A 26,846-nucleotide genomic window follows, 5' to 3' on the forward strand; every position below is an offset into this window, starting at 1 on the left:
CCCTCCCCCCCTTGTAATGAAAAGTCAGCAAATCCGATACCCCTCTCGTCCCCCTCGATGCTGACGTAATACTTGAATAACCCCTTATCGATGATTTTTGGAGTTGAGGTCAATCTGAATTTTCGCAATATTTGCTTATGGGCATAGTTAACAACAACAATGGGCGCATATTGATGCAGATGATGTGAAGTCAACGCCGCTTATTATAATCACGGATTATGATATCATGCGTGTTTTGTTAACACTTTTGCAAAGAACGGAGCAGGTCAATATCATGACATGGGAAAAATTAGTTTATAGTTATCGGGACTTCAGATAATGTTAATAATTTTTATCCGTCGAAAGTTTTCCTTATAACGAGTCTTGATGTATGTTCTACTGTACATGCAAGACTGTACAGGAGACTAGAAGAATTTTTTCTTCACCCCTCCTTCTGGCCCCGTTGACAAACATTTGCGTATATAATATCTTAATCAGTCCGTATTATCCACTGCGATTCATGTACAAGGGCAGCTGCTTTCGCAATGGCCTTCCTGTAGTGGAAGGAAAATGTATGACAAAAACAAAGCCTTTTCTGTTCATTTCTTCATCAGTTTCCTTCGTTTGACCAACAATTTGAAAATTTATTTTTCCGAGAGACTTGCGCAATACAATGTATGAAGCGTACGGTACATTATAAAATGTACCGTGATTCATAATACACATTACACAGTTCCATTCTAACGACTCACAATGGCTGGATAACAAAATGCTGTATTTTAGGTTAAAGACAAAAATAAATTCCGTTTTTGAGTGTACTGGCACTATATTGAGTGTATCTGGGCACTATAGAGTTAAAAAAAAAGGAACAAGATTGAAAATTTTGCTACCAAGAATATGGAAAGAAAAACAGAATAGTCACGTTTTATCAAATGCCATCTACCATACGTCCAATTTGACGAAATGGGAATACAGTTAACGTACTTGCAAACGGGACTTTTTTGGACGTACTTATCATTCTGTTATTGTTATCACAGTCGCCGATGCTATCGCATTAAGTGTATATATCAGGGATGCACATCCTCCGACCCTCGAATATGTTTCATCCGGCCCGTGCATTGTGTTCCAATAAAAAAGCATCAATGCAAAATATTGATAATCATACGATAAAAGGGCTGACCGTATTTCCTTCATAAGAACGCGGTGATCCGTACGGGATATTATCATCTATCACAAAAAAAAAAATTGTGAAAGGCAAATAAAGTTACAGATAGCAGCCAAAAAAGTTCGAATGCAAGTGAGATTGCTAATTAAAGGTAAAAAACTATTAAAGTTGCCAATTTCAGCTGAAAAATTTACTAAGCCAAATAAAGTTGCCAGTTGCAGCAAAAACGATTCTCGTCAAAGGCAAGAAAAGTTGCCACTACGAGCTAAAAATTTGTAAAGAAGAAATAAAAGTGTGAATTTTCGAAAAAAAAAATGCCAAAGGCAATTTGCCCAATTTTTCCTTTTTTTTCATTTTTCCTTTTACTTTTCCTTTTCATTTTACTTATTAAATTTAATTGGGCAAAAAGGAAATCAAATGTGCCAATTTTAGCTGAGAAATTTTCAAAGGCAAATAGAGTTGCCAGTCATAGCGAAAAAATTGTGAAAGGCAAGTAGAAGTGCCAATTTCATCAAAAGAAAAATGCCAGAGGCAAATAAAGTTGCCAGTTCAATCCAGAAAAAAAAATTCACACAAGTAAAGTTGAACATTATAGCCTAAACATTGTCAAACGCAATTAAAGTTGCCAATCACAGAAAAAAAATTTCAAGGTAAGCAAAGTTGCAAATTACTGCAAAAAAAATAAAAACTGTCAAAGGCAAGTACCGAATGCGACCACGAAAGTCATCAACGGCAAAGTAATGTTGCCAATTATAGCCAGAAAAATTGTCATAGGTGTCAATTTATAAGTTATGAAAATCTTGATTTCAAAAATTACAGTAAGCCTTGTTGGAAGTAGGGGGAAGGCAAAACTGGATATTCCTTGAAAATGTTGATCGGGAATGTCCCGTAAAACACAGGTCACACGATTACCTTATTTATTATGCCTCATTCAATACAAATTCTGTTGCCTAGATGCAACAAACTTACCGCATTTCTGACCCGCGGACTGAAAAGTTTTTACTCACTTGGTCTAGAAAATATTGCCGAAATTGTGACACACACACGTTAAGTTTTATCGCGAATTGATATTAATTTTACAGTGGATTTTTTTAGTCTTATATTTAATCGGCAATTGGGATTCTAATACCAATTATCTGCCATCCAAGTTTATCGGTTTTCATCCCTGGATTTGATCGATCCAGCAGTTGTTGATAGAACAGAGAATGGAACGGAAATCGAAGAAAACGAAGGCTATTACAGTGATCGAAAAGAACTATTTCTCGAAGTTTTTTGTCACTTTTTTTTCCATAATCTATTTTGGCTCGAAAAAAACTCCTTCAGACTACAAGCGAAAGTCCAAATGTCCATCTCGCAATTTCTTCTACGCTTCTTGATGCCATCGGTGTCCACTCACCGCGAATGAAATATGAGTTTTTGGGCAAGGAGAGGCGACAACCCAACACACACTTACACAAAAGGTCTCGTACGATGTAGAAAAGTAGAAATTTTTGGAAGTTTTAAAATTTTATTTCTTGTGTTTGTTTTCTGACACGTTCTTATCCGGAAAAAAAAGCTACTTTTTGAAGAAAAAAATAGAGTAAAACAAAGATATCACTTTTCTTTTCATGCATGAAAACAATTTCCAGGCACGAAAAACAAAAAGGTCTTTGTATTCGTATTTGGTCTTGAAAAAAATGATGTTCGATCCTCTAGACGTCTAGACTAATTACGTCTTACATCATCCATCTTGTTCTTATAATTATAAGTCGCTTCGGTGATACGGATAAGGCTTTCTAGATTAACAGGGAAATTACATAGAATAATGTTGGACACGTCTATGTATGGATATCGATGCCCGTTCAGTCTGGCTGCGAACGTTTCTGCTCCGAATCCGAAAATTTTGTGCATAATTTCTGAGACTACTGGTTTGAAAATCGAGACAACGCCATTTCTTGTGAAGATACCCAAACTCTCGAAATGATTATATCATCACAATTATTTCTGGCGTCCAATTATGCAGGGTCTTTCCGAAAAACATCGCCAAAATGGCAATTCAGGCATACGATAACAATCGAAAATCACATAGGAACATTGGTGTGCAAACGCCAAACGGAGCCGATAGATTTACATGATTTTGGATTGTAATTGTATGCTTGAATTGCCCTTTCACTTTGGCTATCATGAATCCTCCTTTATATTATAGTGCAATTATTTTTGTTTAGTACAACTTAGTTTTACTTTTACAAAATTAAGTGTGAGGTCACGGGAAGCATCATATTACTCATTCATTACGACTTATGACTTATTCATTACGACTTATGACTTATTCATTAGCACGCTACAATTTGATTCAAAATGTATTGCCCGTGTTACAGCCAAAGTCTGAAGTTGTCCACTTCGCGAACTGGCCAGCCAGGTTGATCAGGCCAGTTCCCGAAATTGGGGCTTCGCCGGGCTTTGGCTGGTTCCTAAATATCGATCCCTATGATTCGGGGTCATCGCTTCGTTGGCGTATTTTTCTTTGATAATAATTATCACTATTATGGTAATTTATAATTAGCCATAGCTGAACATAATTATTATGGTTAGCTTGATTGCCCTATTGATCAAAGGAATCTAAATATCGGTATGTTAGTGATTCATATATAGGGATCGCATATAGGGGCCGGCGAAAGCCCGAATTTCGAACATTGACTGGATCAACTGGGCCGGCCAGTTCTCGTAGTGGTGAACTTCGGGCTTGGAACCTAACATCTACATACATCCCTTGCCGCTAAGTATAGAATATCTGTAGAAGGATGAATGGTTTATATATGTTAGGTAAGATGCTAAATGATACTGCTAGTGAAAAAAAAAAAGTAAATCACAATTTCATAAGCAACTACTACTACTACTACTAAATCGTACACATTCCTCTGCGAAATTTCAAACGAATCGGCAGATGCCAGAATGAGTGGTCTGAGTGTATGTGTGGCCCTAACGTATTTGTTGTCGAATTACACATTTTCTGTGTTTGTGCTGCCATCTGGCTTCCATTTTCTGAAGTAAAGATGTGAATGCTTGGGTTTTTCATGTTATGTCAGTATCGTGCTGTACGTCTACATGCACTCTGAGGATTGCCTTTTTCAAATGGGAGGCCGACTCCCCCATAAGCAGCTGCAATGTAAGCTTGTATGAAATTAAGAACATCATACCAGAAAAATTGTCTTGATGCGTCGCTGGATGATGTCACAATGCTTCAGAGCTACATTTAGGGGGTGTGCGACAGGTGCGGCTGCAGTTGGCCCCGCAGTTATGGTAATATAACTGAAAAAATATACGCATATCTATTTTTTTTTTCGTAGTAAAAACAAGGTGTCTGAGCTTCAATTGATTCGATTCTGGAATTTTCATCTATTCTGGAACTATTTTTCTCATTAATTAATTGAATTTCAATCTCACACACAATTCCAGAATAATTTCTCTCTCACTAATTCTGGATTTTCATCAAATCTAGAAAATTCTAGGATTCCTTTTTTTATTGATCCTGAATTTTCCTCAATATTCTGGGATTTCTTCTCTCATTAATTCTGGGATTTCTTCTCTCATTTATTCTGGGATTTCTTCTCTCATTAATTCTGAGATTTCTTCTCTCATTACTTCTGAGATTTCTTCTCTCATTACTTCTGAATTTTCATCAATTCTGGGATTTGTTTTTTCGTTTAATTCTGAAATTTTATCGATTCTTTGATTGCTTTTCTCATTACTTCTGAATTTTCATTAATCCCAGGATTTCTCTCATTACTTTTTTCATTTTTATCAATTAAAGAGTTATTTCTCTTATTAATTGCGAATTTTCATTGGTGAATTTAATTTTACCATTCATGTATATTTTATGATAGTGCAACAATCTCTGCATACATTAGATCAATCGACTCTACCTTTGACGATGGGGGGCAATTTCCCCCCCCCCACCTTACCCCCCCCCGTATCTCCATCCATGCTGGGTGCCCCATTCTCCTTCCCACAAAATATATAAAATCCGGGCAAAGGGGCTTCGGAATTAATTTCGCACCGATCCCCGTGTCTGATAAAGGCGGCCCTGCAAACCTTAACAATACTTGCATGGTTTTATAAAATCTACATGACGATCTATTCCAAGGAAGTCCTCCGCCCCCTGCAGTAGAGTATACTTCTCGCTCGTAGATGTGAGAGAGTTCAGCAACTACATCATTCAGTAGGACATTTGCATTCATTATGCTAATTTCTTACCATTTTGTGAATTCAGTGTCTTTTCAGAACAACAGACTTATTTGGGACTTTGAATGGTGTGTAGTTGGTTGTGTTGTAAGTTACCTAGACTTTCTTTACAAGAAGAAATATAGTACTGTAGTTGTAGAGTTTTCTCTTTCTTCAAAGTCTGTATACGTTACAGGAGGGGTTCTTGAACCTTTTAGACACGGAGGGCAGAATTGAAACATCCCACGAAGTCCTGGCAAAGAACTCATGTAATTCAGTGAAATATTAATAGGAGGGTCAATTTTTTGGGCTCCGAGTTAAACCGGCACAAAAATTATTTAGACTTCAATTTATTTCCAAATTATTTTTTTATTAATTATCAATTTTAATCAGTTCTGAAAATATTTGTAAACACTAATTCTAAACAAAAGTTTGCTTCCGATTAATTACTGATTAAATTAATTAATTCTGAAATTCATTTTAAACTGACGTCACTTAATAATTACACGATTATTTGTTTTTATAATTCTGAAATCAATAGTTTGTCATTATATCTTGAAATAATTTCCTTCCTTAATTATTCAAATATTGTTTGATTGATTGTGAATCAATACCTATCAGACAATACGAAATTATTACTCTCTTTGTTTTATGAGTTTTTTCCGCTATTCCTGAAATGTTTCGTCTTTTTTTTCTAAACTTGCAAACACAAAATAAAAGCAATAATTAGACCATATTCAAACGCCATCTATACGTTTTAAAACTATAAACACGGAATTCCCGAACTGTGATCCGCCAAAGATTTTGTGGTGCTACACGAACAGATTGGGAAATGACCAAACTATTTTTTCAAGTATTTCAAAAATTTTCATTTATTAGAGGTTTCAGCTGGGAGCTATCTTCTTTTTCTTGACTCAACGAAAAAACAAATGTTTTTAATTTCATAAAATTCATCTGTGCTTTTTTTTATCAAAACCGGGACATTGAAAAATGTCCTGAGCTATTTCATCCCGGGTCAAGTCTATGCGTTAAGACGGCTCTGCATCATGCCATCATCAAATCACGATGAACTGGTACGATTTCATGGCAGTAGTATTCAACTTGATCACCTCCGACCTAAGCTTGAAGCAAACCTATTTGTCATAATAGTATCAATTTGTCTTGGTTTGTAAAGCTGCTGTTATAAACTCATACGAAACAGTACACGTAGTAAGTAAGAACAACAAATTTTTAAACCAGTTTCCGCAGACTTTAATTATTTTTATTTTTTTGCATTTATTATAAACGGTTTTTTTAAGTGCCTATTTCAAGAATTTTTAGTGCTTTTTTCCTGCCTATTTCCGCATTTTTAGTGCCAAAGCTTCCGGTATATAGTTGTCACATGATCAACATCCTCGGGAGTTCAATACCTGGAAATTTCTACTAAGGAAAATGTATTTTCGACAAATTTTCAGAAAACAAAAAAAATATATATATCTCGCGATTTACACGGTTCAGAAACCAAAATTACATTTCGCTTATTGAATGGAATTCAATTTTACAAAGTGTATTCACGGATATCACAAGAATATCCCAGTGTAATAATTGTGTTATTGGGGTTTTCTTTTCTTACAAAAATGTTTCTGAAACTCACCGTATTCATACCATTCTTGTGAAAAATCGAATTTGAACATTCCTGATTTGACAGAAATTCCCAGGAGAGTCTTGGTGTTCCCGTTAAAAATAATGGCCTTCCACCGCCTTTCTAAAACAAGCGTTTTCTTAATTCCTTCTCCGGTCTTCTCTCTCTCTCTGTCTTCCCTCGAGGATGGTGATATCATGTCCCGTTAGAGACGGAGCATGTTCGATTTTCGAAACAAGTCCAGCCCCAAGAAAAGTTAATCGATATACAGAAGCTATTGTAATGGTAGAAACGACAAGGATCCTTTCTGTTTTCCTTTTTTTATTCCCGATTTTTCGTCTTTTTGGTTGGCTTCACCGTTTAATTAAGTCCCGACTTAGATTTGAGAGCATTCATTGTCTTTGGAGAGAATTTCCAACTTTGTCCTTGTTGTGCCTTGCTTAGCCTGACCAAGTGCTTCTTGACATTCGTTAGACGTATGCATCAAAGACCGAATAACTCGTATAATACTAATGATATACAGTTAAAACCATTCTGAGGAAGCAGTAAAACTGCTTTGTTGCGTTCCTCTCTCTATCTATCTTTCTCTCCAGACGTTGCTTTAGTTTTATTCTGGCTGTAGAGAAAGTTCGATCATTTTCCCAAGCTGTGTTAAAGCAGACATAATTCCAAAGACAATTGCTCCATTGATGAACGAAGAATTACTGCGTGTAATCAGTTCAAGAATAGCTGGGCATTAGATTCATTGGAAGATCCCGAAGATTCTACGAAGGATAAAATTTTCACTGCGAGGGAATGGAGTTCTATGTCTGAGTACTGATGATTTAGGTTTATTTTCGAAGAATCTCTCCTAGGAATGTTTAAGGGGATTGAACATTCTCATTAGAGCGCGCTGTTGTAATGATTGAAATGTTTCAGTTTCTTCAAAGCTTTTTTCCTGCAGAGTCAATTTTTTCATAATCTTTCGAAATTAAATGTTTCGTGCCGGTAAACTTACCGGGTGAATACAAGTTTTTGAATTAAGAAAAATTATTTTACACTGGATGAATACAATGAATAAATCTATTAAGTTGATTTCGTTAAAGAGAATATATCACCACTACGTGATTATACCCATCTTGGATGAACGTACTCATCTTGAATGAATGTTTTAGAATATGTATATGGTTCTATTTTTTCTTGTATGAGTGTCATTAATCGATTAATATAATCTTGTATTATGTTTTCGCACCCGTATATGATTACATTCTTATTGAGAGTGTTTGATAAGTATTTTCGATGAGCATTTCGATGTAGTATTTTCGACATCGTACATCGTATACCTGTACATCATTTTATTTTTCTCTTATGAATATCATTAATTGATCAGACACATATGTAAGAATGTATCATCTGGGATGAGGTTGCCACATCCATATAAAATCATGTTACTATTGGATTAATATATATATACATACCTGCGTATGATTTTATTTTCCTTGCATGAATATCATCACACACTTGTATGTACGATTTTATTCTTCTTGGATAAGTGTTATCACACGCTTTTTTATGAACACAAACTAGTGGCTCTCAAAGTGTGCGTTGCGGTATGCTGGCGATACTCATGTGTTCCTGCTCTCAATGCTTTGAAGTGGTTCTTTCGTGGATGCAGAATATCCACCAGGCTATTCCGGTGAGCCGCGGTTAAAATTTGGCTAAGGCAAGGGGGCCTAAATATTTGAGAAGCACTGACATACACCTATTTCAGATGAGTACGGTAATATAACATCCGAAAATGTTTATTAAAAAAATACAAGTATGTTTCCGTGGGAAGACATTTTAGGCTAATCAGCGCCTCAAGCCATAGTGCGTGAAATAAGGAAGTCAGGTCATGTCTCCAGTGGTGTAGATGGTTAGCGTGCCTGTCCGGTATGCAAAAGGGTCTGTGTTGGTGTACCGGCTAATACAAGGTGACTTATCTTTCCGAATTCACCTCAGGATAATATCCACAAAATACGTTTCCTTAATATATTAATAATTATTAATCACAACATGCGGATGAACTAACGAGGCATCCGAAAAAATTGTAGCATGAAAAAAAAAAAAAAAAATTATATATATATATATATATATATATATATATATATATATATATATATATTTGTTCATATAAATGCCACTTCAGTTGAATGAGAATTAATTTTAATAAATTTTGTGTAGTGCAGTAATCCCGAGTTAATTAATTAAATACACCCATTTTTAGCGATTGTTATAATTATACATTTGGCTAATATGGGAATTACAGGTTTTCCTCACTTGAAACCGTCATGATGCTATCAGTGTCACCATTTTGTCACCATCATCACGGCTGCTGTAGGAGAAGGTTTGTATGTCTCCACTTCCACATTTACTTGGACAAGTTGTTGTTTGTCCACATTTACTTGGACAAACGTTTATTCATTGGAAGAGCGTCCGAAAATTTGAAACTAAGCACAATGTACCTCACGAAAGTTGGATTTTATTATACTCTGCGTATTTTTAGGCAATTTTTTTATCACGTTAAATGAGACGTTATTTTTTCAAAGATTACGCGTCGAGTAATTATGGAATATTATACGTGTAATACCTGAGTCGGGCTAAAATATCTCTTCAAGTTGGAATGAATTTCTTCATTGAATCTCTTCAATGAAATTTTTCATTGTCATAAAGTAATTAAATCCTTTTTTTTTTAATCTTATTGAATAAAATTCGAATAATATATTCGAATTATTTTTTTTTTACTTTGAACAATCTATTCCATATTAACCGACTATTCTATATCATCAAATAGGAATTATTTTTCAATGCTTTTTTCCCTTAGTTGTAATATTTGTTTTAAATACGATGAACTTGTCAATGCAAAGACAAGAAACCAATTACCTAGAAATACGAGTTTTAGAAAACTGTATGTTATTTCACATGTACATGAATAACAACAATCTTGGATGTGAGAGTTATCTAATTTTTATACATTCAACTTGTACTTACCAATAAACATTGGAATAAATGTCGAGGGGTCGAAAAATTAAAAGAAAAAGTGACCTCTCTACAAAAAAACTCAACAAGGAAAGGGCTGTCATAGATTTTGAACGATCGAAGCAAAATTGCCGGAAATGATGAAACGTAACGGACACACATTCTGAAAGAAACATTGCGGATAATAGTGATGAAAAAAATATTGAGAAAAAGATATAAAGAAATGGTAGAAACAGGAAGTGCGTGTAAGAAGTTGTTCGGAAGACGAGAATCTGTCTAAGTCTCTATATGCTCCAAATAAATTCATCGCGAAAACTTACTCCCGAAATCTGTTATTTTTCGCTCGTCTATCTTTGTCTGTATTTTTCTTTACTTTTATATATATATTTTTTTATTCTCACTTATCTTCTTTTTTTTCACTGATCTCGGTTTTCTACGATGACATTGATGTATTGCCTCATCCCTAAACTATTTAATGAAGTTTTTAGTCGCTAAATTCAATGCCACCTTATCGCGCTCTACGTATCATCACGTGAGTTTTTCCCATCAAAACATGAAGAATACGTATATATATATATATATATATATATATATATATATATATATATAGTATATATTCTGTCCGAAGTTTAGTCACAGCAAATTGCAGCGCACATAGAAGCTTATCCATTGCATTTTATTTAACAATGACAAGAATGATGAAGTAAAAAAAATGTGTAATAATATAATATAAGAGCTTCTAACGCTTTTTTTGTGATGAAAATAACGGGAAGAGAAGACGCTTATAAATTAATTTAAGTTTTCACTTTTTTTCTCACTGAATTGTTCAATGCATAGACATAATCTATTAATGTCAGAATAACTGATGAAATTTACTAAATCTTCTGGCGTAATTCCCATAAAGTTTTATGGAAATTTATTCTCTTATATAATAGAATTCGCAATTTATTTTATGATTATTATGCCACTGGTTATTTTGCTTTCGAATATAATAATTTTATATTTCTCCCAAAATAATCGAATTAGAATATCACAAGGTAATAAGTTAATTTTGAATTACAAGAAAGTAATAGCGAATTAGCATAACGCAAGAAGATTATTATTTTCATGATTTCTAATTCACTACTAGAATTAGAAATCACGAAATTAATAATTATAAAATTCAGGTTTAGATCGAAAAAAAAAATATTGTGTGAGTGTAAATATACTGAAAATTCGATATTAAAAATGCTGTTTAAAAAATTACCTATTAAATATTCGATTTATAACGTGAGTAAAGCATTATATTTGAAGTGATAAGCTAACATTTGCCACTAACAATAATGTTGATCCTTCAAAATATGACGTTGCGTATAAATCAGAAAATATCACGGTCAATATTCGTACTAAAATGTATGTTTTCTACGTTTTCTTATTACAGAATGTTTCTGTATCTTTCCCGAATATTCTGAATCCAATATTGATAAAAATAATCATATTTAGTATAAAATGTAAGAAATACAAACATGCTTCAAATGCTAGAATTAATTTACCCTTTTCGATATATATATTTAATAATTTTAGAATAAAGTAGATAATAAGTATATATTTATAAAGTATATATTTAATTTCAAATACGAATTTCTAACTTATATTACACGAAATGATTCCATTCTGAAAGATTATGATGTGTTATATGAAAATAAATTTTATTTTTATAAAATATATATTTTTTAAATTCATTCAAGTTATTATTAGGCGTACAGTTGCAATGATAAATGTATGCGTGATAATTGTTTCTTTATAACATATCACAAACCTCTTCGATATTTTATCACTGAAAAATGATAAAAAAAAATTCTTCCAAAAGGTTGCGTAATTTGTAGTGTAGAATACTTCTAAACGAAATTACTAGGCATAATAATCAGGAAAAGGAGTCTTTAATGCATGAAATTTCTCACGAAATAAGAAAATTTTACGTATATTTAATTCCCAATTGCTTTTAGAAATATATAATATTATTATGCACAGTCATTTCAACAAAATTCAAAACAAAAACTAAAAGCTACATGTATTTTTTTCAATACTTTCATAAATATAATGTGGTCTGAATTAAAAAAAATATATAAGATTTATTTATTATATACATACATCTTTTCGTCAAAATAATGCAAACAATTATTTGTAAAAAAAAAGGCTAAATTGATAATAAAAATTATGTTTTTATTCTTTTTGCTTTGGATTTAGTCCAAATACTTTTGATCCATTTCTTATTGTGACTCTTTGAAGCATAGAAAGAGACGCCTTTTACATTGGAAGAGAAAAAAAAATTGCTTGGTTCCTTTCAAGAAAAGCAACTAGAAAAGTCTCTTATTCTGTTTTCCTTATATTTTGCCAATTTGCTATCCTATTTTTTTTTTTTTTTATTTCTTTTCTTCTGTGGCAGAAAAAAAAGTGTTTTGAAGGGTTTCTATGTAGTTCCCTTGAGGGGGAGAGCTTTTCGTCGTTTGCAGTCATCCAGAGAGCTTCATTTGCTCTGGTTCCGGCATATAGATGTAACCCCTTCCCTTCTCTCTCTCTCTCTCAATTTATTAGGTTGAATTCTGCCCAAAAAAACAGTAAGAAAAAAAGATTTTATTCCTTTTTTTTTTACCCTTGAATATATCTCTAGGGGTAAACAAGTTACTCCCGGAATGAACTTGGATTACAACATCAAAAGTTTTGTGAGAAAAAAAGGGGAACACGACTGGCATAAAGATGTTTGAAATGTTTATGCATATGGATCAAAGAGTGTTTTTCTGTTGCAAAGCATAAGCGTAAACTTGCACTGGAATTTCACACTGCATGGATTTGAAAAGGAATTGATATCGATGGGAAATATTTCTGAATCGATTTTCATTTTTATTCTGTGGTGGAATGGGGAAGCTAAAACTTTTGGGATAATAAATACCGATATCCGAGGCTAAATTGCACCTGCAGGGCTAACTTTGCAAAAGTCTTCAGAGAATGGTTCAACTTTACCCAGCGGCCATTCATATAAATATTTTCAAAATGATTCGATTCCGCCTAACTATCATTTTTAAACATTTTAATGTTTTACAGCATTGTATAACATTTTTACGACAGAATATAGTTATAACACGATGAATTAGTGAGTGAAATCATTGATCTATTTATATATTTTATTATTATTTAGTTTTGAAACATTCTGTGCAAACGATCTCTCTTGATGAGCGGCTGTGTGCAGGGAAACTCGACATTGGGGATCAGTATTTTCTATATTCCCGATAGGATTTCACTGTTACATCGCTTCTAGGAATGAAAAAAAATCGCATAGTTTCAGTGATGCGGAATTGGTATCTGTATAAGCTATGCGTTACTCGTAAATGTAATCCTTGACGTCCTATTCACAAGGAACGTCCCACGATACTTCTTGCGTTTTCATCCGCAGTAGTTTCTTCGCCACCAATAAATGGGGTGTTATTTAGATCTGTAATGTTTATGGAAATCAGTTGACGCTTTGGTTTAGTTCTAGGTTTTCACTGGTGGCTTCAATGTGGTTTGCATTAATTGTTTCTAATGACATTTCTTTTTACATCAGCTGAGGAATTGTTGTAGGTATAATAGGTATAATTTAATTCTGATTCATGCATTCATTATCAGTACTTTACAAATGTTTGCCACCCCCCCCCCCTCACCCGTGGTAGTTTTCATTCTCCTCTGAATTCTCATCATCAGCATCGCTCCTTCTGGGTTTGTTTCACAGTTTTTCCCTTCCACTACTGACGATACTTTGAAGAACCACCAATTAATTTAATTTATTTAATTCCCCATATATATAACATCCATTGCATACTTACTAGATGCTTTTGTTTTCTCCCCAGCACGATCCAACCCACGTGGGTAAAGGGCTTACATTCGGGAAAGGACAGAGCCCGGGTCGTGTCTGGTCTGGCAGGTGCTTTTTTGTTTGGAAGTATCGAGACTGCTAATCGCATTATCAGCTGCTATCACAAGTGTTGAACTATTAGTATTTTTTAAAATGCATTAATTAATAAAATTCAGTTTGATGGTTCGTCCCTGTAAAATTATTTACTGCATTTTACTTTTTTCTGTAATGCATTAAAACACTCCTTTCACATAATGTTACCTAACAAATATATAAAACAAATTATAGTTTCCGCTGTGGTGAAATAAATAAATATTCACCATTAGTTATGCTCAACACTATGTTGAATTGTCAACATAATCGAACAATTGTTGTTCGTTATTATGACTGATATTTTTATTATTATTATAAAGTGTATATTGCTGACGGAACTTTCAAGTACCACACCAATTATGAAACATTGTGCACTGAATAATTTTTTGAAATGGGGAAAAAAAATTGTGTTTCCAGGCCTTATTTAAAATGACAATGACCTACAAAAAAATTACCAGGTTATACAATTTGTTAAACACTAAAAACTGTATGGAAACAGTATTTTTTAATCTTAAAAGAACTTAAAATTAACCTACGAAATAATTAACCCATAAAAAATGAATTACTCATCACTATCATTCCATTTATTATAATTTTCTTCCTATTCCACTTTTCATGATCTGGGAGACGAAGGGTGAAGTTGCCAGCGGCACCGTTCTAAAGCGCTTAAGAGTCCTGTGATGCAGTTCCATATCACTCGAGGTACCCTCGGTACAGTCCTAGATCACTGAACTGACTAGCGGAGCTGTTTCTGTGCACATTTTGATCTGTGTACTTTTGATATTAGCTAGAATTTTTTCAGCAAAAAGATACATTTTCCTGTTAAAAATTCTCTTAGTTGGAAGGTAATTACTGTTTATTTATGCGGTGGGAAAAATGCATTATTTGCATCTTACCGATTAACGGTTTAACAAATTATTTATTTTTATGTATTCAATACTAATTTAATATTTAGTTTCTCAGGGAAACGACAGTAAATTTGTGTTGCTAAGAAGTGACGGTATACAACCCGTCACCAAAACAAATTTTATACAGGATAGTGTTTTCAATATTCCTAGAGAATATATGCTGGGATCTTTTACCCTGTTCTGAAGGAAAGTTTTGGTGGAATCCATTTTTCATAAATGGTAGGAAATGTTTGCAATTGATCCCAAGCAAATTTCGAAAAAAAAGGGGAACTTTCTTGGTATAAGAGTTGACTGATGGTCATGAATATGTGTAAAAAATTTTCTGATATTGTTACTGAAATTTTTGCACACTTTCCTATCAAACTAAAGTAGTGACTTTTTTTCCTCTCAAAATAATATCGAATTCCATTAATTTTAGTTCAATATTTTTCCATGTTGAATAAAATGAGTTACAGCTTTGGGAATTTTGATAAGTTTTCTCCTTTAGAGTACATAAAAGAGTCTATTCATTTCGATTTCCCGTGGTGATATATGGTAACACAATAAATATTTTAATTGGGGTTTCAGTGTCCCTTGTTTGTAAATACAGTCGACGCTGGTTATAACGACGCCCCATCGTCCCGTCGAAAATGAACGTTGTATTGGAAGGTCTTTAAGGAAAGCTATTCATTATATGGAAACATTTAAGACTTATCCTACCGGTGCAAAGTAACCCGCTTCGATGGTATAATCTGCATCAGTTTAATGAAAGTTAATTATAGGTGCTGGCAAAAAAATGTGATGACTTTTTTACTTGGTGACGAACTGCTTTCGCACTGTCTTTAAATTACTATTATTTTAATTGTTATCGCTATCAAAAGTCATTTGACAAATTTTCCATTCCTTGCATGGGCTTGAAATGCTCTCAAAAATGGCCCGTTTGTTTTTTTTTAATTTTCACAAAAAATGACATATTGGTACATAAAGGCAAAAATAACAACATAAAACAAAAATACATCAAGAGAAATTAAAATGATCAATTTAGGAAAATTTATCAAACCTACCAAAATGCTTGATAAGTACGCATTTTAACCGGTTGAACCCTTCTAACAATAATGCGGTACAGTAACCACATTTATCACCGTAATTTATAGATTTATGTGATTTATTTATTTTTTTGCCCCGTAATACGACATTTCTAATGCCGAGTTTTATCTCATAAAACGAAAACCAACCTACGCAAAGTCAACTCTGGTAGCAGTAGAAAAAAAAATATCCCCAGTTATCGTTATTTTCAAACATTCCAGTGCATCTTTCACTAGAAGTGCGAGTTTAAAACGCAGTGATTGAACCGCCGAACATTTAAGAAATCGACTAGACGTCTACGGCCATTAGAGCGGCTATCTTCTATTCTTACGGTGAAGAATGGATTAAAATACTCGTATATTTACGGGAAAAAAAAAATATTCTCTTGATAAGAATGGCGGAGAAAGAAGACTGAGATTTTTCAAAAGTGCTCATCGAGCCTGAAAAGAAGCGAAAAATTAATAAAGTCTTCATATATAAAGTAATTTTAAGCTCCAAACCTTAATTAAATTCCAGAATACGTGTATGGAAATTTTCGAAAAAAATAATAATAATTTCAGCGTTTAATTGATAAAGCTTCTTTCGCTCTTCTTATGAAAGTTTATTTATTTATTTCCTAAATTTTTCTAAGTTTTTTTCCTCTCCAGTCTTTAAAATCTCTATCAGGCGATTTATTCAGCGAAGGACTGACTTAATTAGAGATTACTTCTTTTAAAATCATTGAGCATTTTTCGGAAAGGAAAAATCGATCAGTGTAAATCAATTTAAAATACTTTTGCGTTTTTTCCCCCATCCAGACTTGCAATGAGTCAAACCGAAAGAGTACCAAACCGAATGAGTACCAAAAACATTATCTTATCTTTGCTGATTTACGTGCAGGATGCTTCAATAAAATTGTTTCCATCGAATGTAATGCTATATTGTTTATTTAGATTAACTCTTGGTGCATTAATTTTACCATTACCAAATTTAAATAGAGGAATGCCGTGATAAGAGGGGGAAAGGGGGTGAATAACCACCCAGGTTCTTTTATAGTTTCTGAGATTATATTATTACCAAAAATAAAAAAAGAAAAGCTATCTCAACAAATGGCAGGATACAGTGAATCAAGCAAGACATTTCAATAATTAAGAATTTAATTTTCAAAAAATGAAACATTGGTTCTAGGGGCCCCTTATGTAACGAATAATATGAATATTACAGAGATATTAATAGCTGTACATGGACACACCGCGAACGGCGGCATCCCTGAGCGAAGATCCAGGATTTCGGACATTATCGTCAGATGACAGAGCCAACAAAAAGGCGGGGGGGGGGGGGAGTATCCGAAAGATAGGTAAATTTAGAGTACTTTACCGAACTGTCCCCCGGAGGATGAAGACCTCAGCTCGTTCTCGGGTGGAATGCGAATTGTCTCAGGAAGACGGAAGGCAGGTGTCACTCACTGGAGCGATACGGACGGATCCATGGTGGTGGCTGACAGGTCGCTCATAGATGAAGTGTCGAATTTTCCGTCTTCACTGGTGACATCTAGAAACTAGAGCTCGGCACTGGCTGGTGATCCGTGCTGATGTTCCGGTGGCTGGCTAATACCGTTCGTCGGGATATGTAGCTCTTTTCAGTCGTTTACTGGTAATGTCTGGAACTGGAGATCTCCGGCATCTTGGCAGGTAGTAAGGCCACGGCCCTGTCGCTGACCCATGGCGATACCGGCTTTCGCAACTTCCTCCCGGATGGTTGAGGGAGGGGAACTTTTCTTCAGTCGTGGGCAGGAGGATTGTCCGGACTTACAGGGGAGTAGGTGGCGAGAGGGCCACGCATCTTCAGGAGTGCACGTCCTACCTCAACATCTCTCAGTCCCCCAAAAAAAAAAGGAAGCCTCGTCTTCGTCAACTCTTCTCTGGACCTTCAACTTTCCGGCCTTCCGATTGGAGGCGGAGGGGTCACCAGATAGCCACGTCATTTCCTCTCGATGAAAACGCGCGAAAATGGTGACTCACCCCTGGGGGGGGGGAAGAGGAGGAGGGACCAGGGAAGGAAGAGCAAGCAAAGTTTCATGTCAAAACACGATCATGATAGAAATTTGGATAATTTTCAGCCTTGCTGAAACATATAATAATTAATAAGAGTAATTAGTGACTGTGTAGTGTTTGTTTTTACGTGTGGGCCACATATGAATAGGGAGTATTTACGTGTGTGTGTGTTGTGTGTGTGTGTGTATGAAGAATGATATTCACAAAAAATAATAACACTACAACTTCCATTTTTCCCATTCTCCATAACATTACCCCAACTACTAGGCATGCACTTTTTCCCATATTCATGATATGCCTTACATTCCTATTTGGACTAGTTATTTTGTTGATTTCATTAACGTGATACTGTATAAGTATAATTTTTATTCGTTTTTACTATGACTAAGTAAGAATCACTACCTTTTACACCACTGGAGCAACCACAACATTTAGGAAAGTGTGGGCCCATTCCGTTGTTTTGAAAGCATGTCTCGGGGTTGATTAAGTGATCTGGAAAAAGCACCGCAGGTCATTTGAGTGATCTGTAAATATGCTGCGGGTCACTTACGTAACGGTGTCTCGGATCAATTGAGTGACAGGGATTTTTAAATATTCTTCAGGTGGGTCACTTGAATGAGCTGTAACTGTGTCGCGGGTCAATTTAGTGATGTGGAACTACACTGCGAGCCACCCAAGTGCTGTGGAACTGCGTGACTTGCCGCTCAAGTACAAGGAACTGTTAAAAGCGGGCCACTTGAATGATCTGGGACTGTTATACGTGCCACTTGTATGGTCTGCACTATGCCGCGGCCATTTGAATGATTTGTTAATATGTCGAGGGTCACTCAAATCATTTGTAAAGATGCCGCGAATTACCTAACGTAAATGTGCCGCAAGCACTCAAGTGATGTGCAACTGCACCGCGTGTCAGCAAAGTGATCTGTCAATGTGCCAATTAGTTCATAAAATCTGGTTGTAGTTCAGGGTCCACTTCAGATGACTCCGAGGCAGGGACGGATCGGGATGATTAAGCAGATCTGCCTTCCCTCCAAGCGCAAAGCAATAATTCATGAAATATTCGGAACTTCTATAGGATAATATTTCAACAACAAATTCAAGAAAACTTCGACTGGAAAACTTGGGCGTTTTCTAAAGAAGTCGGAATGGAGGATAAACAGAAAAGCAAGGGCTGTCACGGAAAATACGGGACATATAGGCAGCCGATGAAGAAACTAATTTTTCCTATATCGAAAACTAATGCTCGTATATCGAAGCCTCCTAGAACGTATATCAGCTGACTTTTATGGCGAATATTTGCTTATCTTGGCTAAATATTTTGGAACTTATTGATAAATTGAAATATTTTGAACACATATATATACTAATATTGTCGGAACATATTTCTGACTCTCGCTGGCACGAAATTTTAAAAGCACAAGTATTACTTGTTTTGAATCATTGTCATATGAGGGTTTTAGGGAAACGGGAGGCTGGGGCTCCAACCCTGTCAAAAATATTATGTTCGTATTTTTTCAAATTTATACTACATATTATTCATTGATTTCAAGATTTCAAAATGTAAGTCACTCCACCACAATCAAGTGACACCCCGTCACCAACGTAGGGGTTCAGATAAGCCAAAACGACGAAGGTTTAGAAGGGATGACAGAATACAAGGAACTCTCCATAATTCACTCGGGGTGGAGGGGATACGTGCGTTGCTTTATATGTCCATGAATTAGTGAGGGCGCGCTACCCAAATATTCTTGAGGGATCAAGTGACGTGAATCCTTAGGGTTCCGCCACTTATGTCCCACTTCCATCCCAGTTGGAGCAGTCAAGAAACTTTACAATTGAAGACGATACTCAATTTACTAGCAGAAAGAACGTGAGGTGTTTACAATTCTATCATTTCTCATAATTGTATAATGATGTCAAAATAGTTGTGTTGAGGCATACATGTGAAGGCATAGATTATTTGAATTCATTCTACTGTCTTGTAGAAATCAGTCTATCTTTCTTGAAACATGCTGTATGTTTGCTTACGCCTGAAGTGTAACGAAGCATTGGTGATTCTATACTCTATTTAGAAGAGGAAAAATAAATGATTTTTTTTTTATTTCCAAAAAAAATTCATTCATTCAAAGTGAAATTTCTAACTGCGGTCAAAATGGCAACTCGGTATTTGAAGTGTTAGGCATCAGGACAATTTTCCCAAGAGCAAAGCAGCATAACATGGAGGTCGAATACATATCCAAGAAATACATCATAACATGATTTTAAAAAAGTTATCTCTAAAATAATTTAACTTTAACGTGAGGTATCCATTACTTACCAGGTATGTACGGCACTTTTTTCTCTTCGCTGTACGTCGTGCCATTTATACTAACGACGCAGCCGAAGAACCACATGCTATCGGTTTGTAGCTCGTCTTCCGAGATGTTCGTCGAGAGTATCACATTGTACGCGTCGTCTTCCAACTCGTGCTGTAGCAACGTGTCTTCCACAGGAATTCGATCGATCCGACCTGGTGGAACTCCGAACATTTCTATTTCTGGTACGGGAAAGACTCTTTCGACTATGCACATCACTTGGACGATTCCGTCCGATACTGTATAGTTTATGTAAATGTTATTTGGATGAGCTGCAAAAAAAAAGGGGAAGGACTTATTTGAGCAAACGTGGCTTTAAAAATATCCATTTCATTGCAAATCAAATGCGAATAATTTCGTGCCCACAGGTTAATTTGCTCTTCCAAAATAAAATAATTAAGTGGATGATAATGTAAATAAAATGAATGATAATCTGAATAATGAATGATAATGTGAATAATGAATGATAATGTGTATAATGAATGATAATGTGAATATATATGTAACGGTAAACGTGATCAGTCAGTTATTATACATATCAAACGATTGTTATGCACCAATCGTCTTGTTAAGGTTTTAAAAATTTATCACTTTTACCCGCGGATATGCGTAATACCCAAGTGCCCCGTTGGTAAATTTCATAAATGTTGAAAACATTATCACTTTTACTGGATGTTATGTATAATACCCAAGCATGGTTGGTAAATTTGATAAATAATAAGAAAAAATATCACTTTTATACCGGCGTTACGGATAATAACCACACACACAAATTTATAATAACTAACAGACGACACAATTTGATTTTATTTGCGTCGAGAACCTGTCGAGATATAGCGTAAAAGGATTTCGTTAAAAAAGTGGGCCGCGGCCTAGTTCCCAGACCAGAAGAGTTATTAAAACCAGATGTGTAACATTGGATTTGCTTTAACGAGGTCTACGCGCAGACGTCAAAAACACTGATATAATCTCAACACTTTCCTGAGAAATGAGCGTTCAGTCTATTTCGTTACACGACTTTTTGCGAATGCACCCAATATCGTTAGATTTTCACGCACCCAGAGTATTTAAAAGATGCATTCACATCAAAAGGTTATCAAAACTCATTTCAGTACCGTTATGTATAAAAAAGTTACAAGATATGTAGTAGGATACAACAAATGCTTCGAGCAGAAAAGGAAATCCATACCGTATTTCAGTTCTGATACGAATTTATTAAATGAATAAACTTTTTTCTTTAAAGCAAACGTTTGCAATCATTCAATAGAAAATAATTTCCTCATAGAACCAGCAAAAGAGAAAAAAAATCCCATTACTTAATATACGAATAAGAATAAATTTAAATGGATAAGAAGCGAATTTTGTAATTATGAAAATATTTACTTTCCCTCTCTTGTTATCGGGACAAAACGAGTGGGAAAATTATCCCCAAGAAACGAGTGCCGAGATTAAGGAAATTGGGCAAGTTTTCTTGGGGAAAAAATGTTTAAAATGAATTTTCGGAGGACGATTTCTCATACTTAAGGAGAAGAAACTCTCCTCTCCTCCATGTTGACTTTCAATTAGTTTTCCTCTCTCTATCTCTCTTTCCTCTCCTACCGACTTTTCAAGACTCAGTCAAGTTCTTGAGGCACTCGAATTAAAACTTTCGACTTGCGTATTTTCAGCCATCCGTTAGGAAAAGAGATGCACGATAAGGAGCTGCGTATATACTTTCGTAGACGGGCAATATGGTATGGACCCTGATAGGAAATTTGAGTACTTGAGAAGCAAATGACTTCCAATGTAAATTTCAATGTTAAATGTCCATTTGTAAATTTTAAAATCCGTAGAAACACTTACCATGCATTACGATGCGTTACAGTACTCTACAATAGATTTCTGTATTTTTTTAAATGCAAGAATTTATTTATCAATTTTTTCAATAAAAGTGAAACAAATATATATATCAATATGTTAAAAAAAATTCAAATTTTAAGTCACGTAGAGTCCCGTAAATTTGTTTGTAGTTTAAAATGTTTGAAATTAAATAAATAAAATATTTCCGTATATGCTTTTCAAAAACAATTATTTTTATGAAGGATAATTTTTTTATGGGTATACATATACGCTCAACATATAGTATATAGATGTGAAGCATGGGACAAAGACAGAAAAGAATGCAATTTTAGCGATCACAACATAAAAATATTAACATTGGTGAAAAATAAGAAAATAGCTAATTTCTTAAAATCCATCATGCAGAAAAGCGTGGAATATTATATACATCACCAATAATGTCCTATTTTAAGGTTTGAATGAATACATAATATATGATATATTTGTTTTAAATATATAGATATTATTGAAAAGTTGAATAATTGTAAGGTGTTAATACAACATTGTATATAAGTGCATTTGATGAATACGGAAAGGATTTTCTGATTTAGACTGGATTAGCGTACACCATTTTTTCAATGTAAAGTTCTCACTTTGATCTTTTTTGTTGCTGAGTTATACTGTAAATTTTAATAATACGTACTACAATTTTTTTCAATTTATGTCATATACTGATTTTTTACGAAAATATGTAAACTTTTAGTTCGTGATAGCATGTGTGGAGCAGTGCACATAAAATATTTGTTAATATCTAATACTGTAAGTTATAATGCATAAAATCGACTGAAATATAACTTGTATTACAGTGTTCTTCGATCTCGTGCAAAATTAGCTGATTGACGGACTGATTTGCTTCGTGTATTTCAGCTGACCTGATGTGTATAAGTGTTTTTTTTTCTTTTTCTTTTTTTTTTTTTATGTTGAAAGATCAAATGATTGTCGGACTCATGTGTGATGTGTGAATGTGTATCTACAGTGTGATAATTACAATGTAAAATATAATACTTAAGTGAAGCAATTATTATAAACCCCAGGGACACTAAATTGCTGCTCGCGAGTTGTTAATGGTTGCTCCCTGGGCCAAGATGTAAAGTTGATATATATATATATATATATATATATATATATTTTTTTTTTTTTTTTTTTTTTTTTTTGTGGAGAAAATAAATGCTCCCTTCGGGGAACCCCGTATGGCGAACTATGTTTGCCGGGCCGGGGGTTAGTATCTCTTATTTTCATCACTAGATGGCAATGCCTGAAGCAATTCATTGGTGATTTGACCTTCCGCTGTTCTGTGTCCGAGACGGCCGTACAAACCGGTGATTCGTGAGCGAAGTGAAACAACTCCACCAATATACTGTATAGTGCTTCATCCACCAATGTCAAATCCTCACCTTATGTATGCGACAGTGACAGGTTAATTCAGAAATTAGCGGTTAGTTAGTTGCGGTGCATTTTATAGGACCCTGATTTGAGTATTTGAGTGATTGGCTTTTTCGTGGAGCTTCGTCTATACGCACAAATTGATTTTTTTTGTATGAAAAAACGGCCCTCAGTGAGAAATGCTTTGTCACAGATAAAAAATACTCCAGACATACAAAAAATCATTTTTAAAAACTATTTACGAATTTATAGGGCATCGTGTATATTCAGATGTACAGGATTTTTTCCCGGAAAATGAAAATTCTAGAAGGGATGAAAAATACTTAAAACAATTATTTCATAAGATGAAATGAGTGGTTCAAACGATAGAGGGAGCTCTCCGGCAAGTCTACAGTGAGTACGCTGGGTGAATTTATGATTTGTCATTAGAAAAATTAACAATATACTAACTATGTTGTTTTCTACTTAGATAAAATATAAGGAAACTATCAACTTCATTTTTCCTTTTTTAATCGTACATAAACCTCGCAAGTATTTCGAAAACGCGTCCTAAATATATGCGGGCCCTAAGGTAATCATGTTGTCAGAGTCGTGCCTGTTTCACGGTTTCCTTGTGCTGCCATCTCCCGTTCATATTTTTAAATGAAAACACTCGAATTTTTGTATTATTCAAGCATTGTGTTGCGTATGTCTGCTCTCTGCGTCGATATAGGAAAATATCAACTGCAGATCACACATCATCATTCGTAATTTCAAAGTTTGAAGAGATTATCCTGGTTTGGAGGTTAAAAAAGGACTACTTTCACAATCTCTCTAGCAGGGCTGCCCATAAATCTATAGACATCTAAAAAGGTGGAGTTATCATCGAAGACCACAAGAATCCCATGTCCAAAGACGCCCTACATGATGAGATGTGGCGTTATGGTTTTCAAGTGTACATAGAAAAGAACCCCCACTTTGTCCAAGGCTCACGATGCTTAAATTCATGATAGTACTCTGCATAACAACACCTCTACCCAGACCCACTGGTTTCTAGTCGAAGGGGTACAAAGGGACACCTACTTCACCGAACACCAACTATGGCCATATCGCAATTTACTGTCATTAATGAGATGGGTTGGGAATGATGGCGCTGCCTAACGTTCCTCAAGCTCGTTAGGAAAAATAGCTTACCTATATCATCCCTCGGATTCGAAACCTGAGACCGTGACAGCAATCTTCAAGGTAATAGACGAGCATTTTACCACTACACCACTCGGGTGCACCTGGATCCTATCACTAAAATTCCGGAATAAAGCAAAATGTATTGACATTTTATGGCAGTTTGTGCGTGTGCACATGTGCTTACCGTACACCATCATAGTCTCCTCCGCAGAATCAAAACCATTCAGTGAAGTGACGTGACACGAGTACTCCCCGCTCAGCTGCGTAGTCGGCCTAAGGATGTTCAAAGCTCTCCTTTTAGTGAACCTAGTACCAGAGGACACCTCGTACTCGGTGTTTATGTGACTCGCGTATTTGTCTGACGACTGCACCCTGTTGAACTCCGGTATCCATTGGTAGACTGGATTCGGATCGTCATTCAAGAACCATTTCACTACCAGCCGGACGTCCCTGTCGATGTCGTAGTCGTATTCGCAGTCCAGTACGACGGATTCCTCAGTGCCGTTCTTGACGAATTTCGGGACAGTCAAGCGGGTGATCTCTAAGCAATTGAGCCCTGCAACACGAGAAAAAAAAACCAATTGTAAGCATTTATGCAGAATAATCTTTGCTAATTGAAATCGTAACAACACCATATTTATCAGAGTTTACGGAAACTTGACCCCCGACATTTTGCTTCTAACACGTTCAGCTCCCGGTCTATTTCACCACGGGCGGGGCAAAGTGACAGGGTGAGTGACGATATGAGTGAATGAGTGATCGTACGAGCAACCAAGTCGTCGCCAGGACTTGACCAAGCGAGTGGGTGAGTGACCCTATGAATGAGTAAGTCACCGTAAGACTGACCGAATGAGTGAGTGATCGTATGATTGGCCATGTGAATGACAGCATTAAGAACCAAGTGAGTGACTTAATAGGTGACCAACCATGTTAGCGAGAGACCGTAAGGGAGACCACATCCGTGACCGAGTGAGTCATTGATTGTAAGATTGACAAACCGAATGAGGGAATGATCACGTGAGTGATCAGCTGAGTGGGTGAGTGACCAAGTGAGTTATTGATAGTATGTTTGGCCAATTTAGTCGTAGAGTGACCGTATGAGTTACGAACAGTCAATCACTTGCACGGCTGTCACTCACTTCGCCACACCATTCCTCGGACTGGGCCAGGTGAGCGAATGAGTGTCCGTATATGTATAACTGCGTATGATTGACTGAGTGAGTGGGTGATCTCACGATTGACCAGTTGAGTGGGTGAATGATAGTGCCAGTGACCGAGTGAGTGAATGATAGTGCCAGTGACCGAGTGAGTGAATGATAGTGCCAGTGACCGAGTGAGTGAATGATAGTGCCAGTGACCGAGTGAGTGAGCGATATCGCAAGTGTCTAACTGAGTGGGCGAGTGACCGTATGAGTGACTTCGTCATTCACCCACTTTGGTTTTCTGTCGTCCCCAACTTTAAGGCGCAAATGCGGGCCGATCTCGTGAGTGATGAGGACAAAGTCTCACCACGGGGAGCAACGTGCCTACAACGATACAATTATTCAATCATTACCCTTTACCCATAGTCAGAAAAACAGATGGCAGATGGCGGCACTGCAAATAACAAGCATTACACACAAACAAAACTTCACTTCAGGTTCACTACGACTCATACGATGACTCACTTACTCACTAGGTAATATCCGCCGTATGACTGACTATTTTAAGTGTCGGTGAGTGACACTAGGTCACTTACTTGGACCCGTCCGGGGAATAACTAACTGTCGGAGGTGAATTTTCCGAATCCCATTTATCAGACACTAGCGGATAATAAAAGTCACCGAAACTGTGCGTTCAAGAAAATCTCGGATGATTCACTTCAGAGAAATGCTGTGTCTTCGAGACATTTAATCAAAGAACGAATAATCACGGAGTCATCACTTAAGGAACAGTTAATTGCTCGGAATACATACGAGGTTTATTGGAACTTTCAGAAGATAATAAGCTTGACTCTCATATATATCGTCGTCTCTGAGAAATATCCTCTTATTACGCTCCAGTGTGACTGCCCGAGGGAATTCCCGTAAAAGTTTACGCACTCTTGTAATAATCTGTGCGAGCACTCTCCGTACTTTTATGTATTTGTACGCCCCGGA

At 35.6% G+C, this 26,846-nt stretch overlaps 1 protein-coding gene across 1 annotated transcript in view; it reads right to left on the bottom strand.

Moving 5' to 3' along the window:
• Positions 1-26,846, bottom strand: part of LOC149084191 (uncharacterized) — a 259,211-nt gene that overhangs the window by 88,941 nt on the left and 143,424 nt on the right. The window contains exons 2-3 of the mRNA XM_089234540.1: positions 24,893-25,264; positions 20,247-20,555 (exon numbers count right to left, since the gene is read on the bottom strand). Coding sequence (XP_089090666.1) covers positions 20,247-20,555; positions 24,893-25,264 — 681 coding nt within the window. The remainder of the gene's footprint in view (positions 1-20,246; positions 20,556-24,892; positions 25,265-26,846) is intronic.

This window comes from Pholcus phalangioides, unplaced genomic scaffold (assembly GCF_987345545.1).
Source record: "Pholcus phalangioides strain wild (caught in Gottingen) unplaced genomic scaffold, Ppha-v1.0 ptg000008l_1, whole genome shotgun sequence".
In the NCBI taxonomy this organism is placed as follows: domain Eukaryota; kingdom Metazoa; phylum Arthropoda; class Arachnida; order Araneae; family Pholcidae; genus Pholcus; species Pholcus phalangioides.